General features: G+C 50.3%; 1 protein-coding gene across 1 annotated transcript in view; it reads left to right on the top strand.

The window, feature by feature from the left end:
* The first annotated feature begins 67 nt into the window (after positions 1 to 67).
* The window catches only part of LOC106334201, a 1,506-nt gene continuing 963 nt past the window's right edge, over positions 68 to 610 (top strand). Inside the window, exon 1 of the mRNA XM_013772522.1 lies at positions 68 to 578. Within this exon, the coding sequence (XP_013627976.1) occupies positions 68 to 578 (511 nt within the window). The remainder of the gene's footprint in view (positions 579 to 610) is intronic.

Raw genomic sequence — 610 nt, 5'->3', positions numbered from 1 at the left:
TAAACCAATATTTTACACAAGTAAAAGAATGACCGAGCCAGAGACGAGATACCCAACACTCGAAAAGATGGCCTTAGCCGTCGTCACCTCGGCCAGAAAACTGCGACCCTACTTTCAGTCGCACACGATCAAAGTACTGTCCAACCAACCACTCCGAACGGTTATGCAGAATACTAACCAGTCAGGACGGTTGACTAAATGGGCGATGGAGCTGAGCGAACATGACATCGTGTACAAGAATCGCACAGCAGCAAAGTCACAGGTCCTTGCCGACTTCTTGATCGAGTTAACACCAGAGCTGGAGCAAGACCTCATCCTACCAAGTTTAAACTGGATCCTACACGTCGACGGTTCATCCACGAGTAAAGCGTCGGGGGCAGGAGTGCAACTGCAATCACCAACTGGAGAACTCATCCGGCAGTCATTCAGCTTTGGTTTTGCGGCGTCAAACAACGAAGCTGAGTACGAATCCCTCATCGCAGGGCTCCGTCTCGCCAAGGCAGTGAAAGCCAAAAGAATCAGTGCTTACTGCGACTCTCAACTTGTCGTAAGCCAGTACCTCAGCGATTACGACGTCCGCAACGAAAGGATAGACGCCTACCTCAAACTC

This window comes from Brassica oleracea, chromosome C1 (assembly GCF_000695525.1).
Source record: "Brassica oleracea var. oleracea cultivar TO1000 chromosome C1, BOL, whole genome shotgun sequence".
Taxonomy (NCBI): Eukaryota; Viridiplantae; Streptophyta; class Magnoliopsida; order Brassicales; family Brassicaceae; genus Brassica; species Brassica oleracea.
This window is presented reverse-complemented; position numbering and strand designations above follow the sequence as displayed.